At 35.8% G+C, this 976-nt stretch overlaps 1 protein-coding gene across 1 annotated transcript in view; it reads left to right on the top strand.

Moving 5' to 3' along the window:
• Positions 1 to 329, top strand: part of LOC146459562 (uncharacterized) — an 8,794-nt gene extending 8,465 nt beyond the window's left edge. Inside the window, exon 2 of the mRNA XM_085089367.1 lies at positions 1 to 329. This exon is cut by the window's left edge and continues 198 nt beyond it. Coding sequence (XP_084945493.1) covers positions 1 to 128 — 128 coding nt within the window. The 3' untranslated portion in view covers positions 129 to 329.
• The last annotated feature ends 647 nt before the right edge of the window (positions 330 to 976 follow it).

Genomic DNA, 976 nt, shown 5'->3' with positions numbered 1-976 from the left:
TTTGCAAAGAAGGGGACGAATGTATAGTCAATTGCTGCAGAGGGGATCTCTGCAATGGTGCTGCAGTACAGATGATCAGAGCTATAATCTTGATCGCATGCGCTTTGGTGGCTGCGTTGATTCTGTGAAGAGAGTTCTCCTTAAAACACGTTGTCGTTTCAGCAATGAGTCATTTAAGGACATTTTTGTGTGAAACCTAAATAAAGAATGTTAATTAACTAAACAGTAAAAAGTCAAGATACATCTTTTTAGTTCAGTGAACAGTTTATGAACGATTGTTCTTTTCTAATGTATTTCATTGTAGCTGAAATAAATGTTTTCAAAATAGGTTTATCATCGTCTCCATGCTTATTTTACCCTGTTTTAATTTACTTTTATGCATGATCATAGTTAATTGAGGGACTGCTTATGAAACTTTGTCATGAAAACAATGGTGCTGCAATTTATGTTGGAAGGGCCATAACAGTGCACAATCCTCTGTTTGAATGTTCAAACTACAGTTGAATATCTTAACATGAACGTTTCTATTGGCCAGTTGCTCCAACACATTTCAAAATCTATTGTAGTCTGTGCACTGTCAAGGCCAAAAATGCTTACAAAAATATATAACAAAGAAATTTGTCAGGCTTCGTAACCATTGCCTTTTATTAACTATGGCATGATTTGTTTTTTAGTTTTGTATTTTTTTTACTGCATATTTACAGTCAACCTACTTCACGCTTGACCAGTATTTCCGAGAATGGAGTGAACATTCGAATTCCTCTTTTCTGGCATTTGAAGGGAATCCTAAACATTATACCGGAAGTCTTTCCGAGTATTCGGGAAATGAAGAATGAATTTGTAGCTTTGTAGCGTCAATCTGAGATCAAACCACGCAACATTACTAAACCCTACTTATCAATGGCATCAATGGTTTTTCAACATTGACAATGGACTTGTCACCTCTGTTGTCTGACTTGACTTAGACAAAAGGCTT

Source organism: Pavona decussata, unplaced genomic scaffold, assembly GCF_977016875.1.
Source record: "Pavona decussata unplaced genomic scaffold, jaPavDecu1.1 SCAFFOLD_218, whole genome shotgun sequence".
Classification (NCBI taxonomy): domain Eukaryota; kingdom Metazoa; phylum Cnidaria; class Anthozoa; order Scleractinia; family Agariciidae; genus Pavona; species Pavona decussata.
The sequence above is the reverse complement of the archived record's forward strand: the minus strand, read 5'-3'. Positions and strand labels throughout refer to the sequence as shown.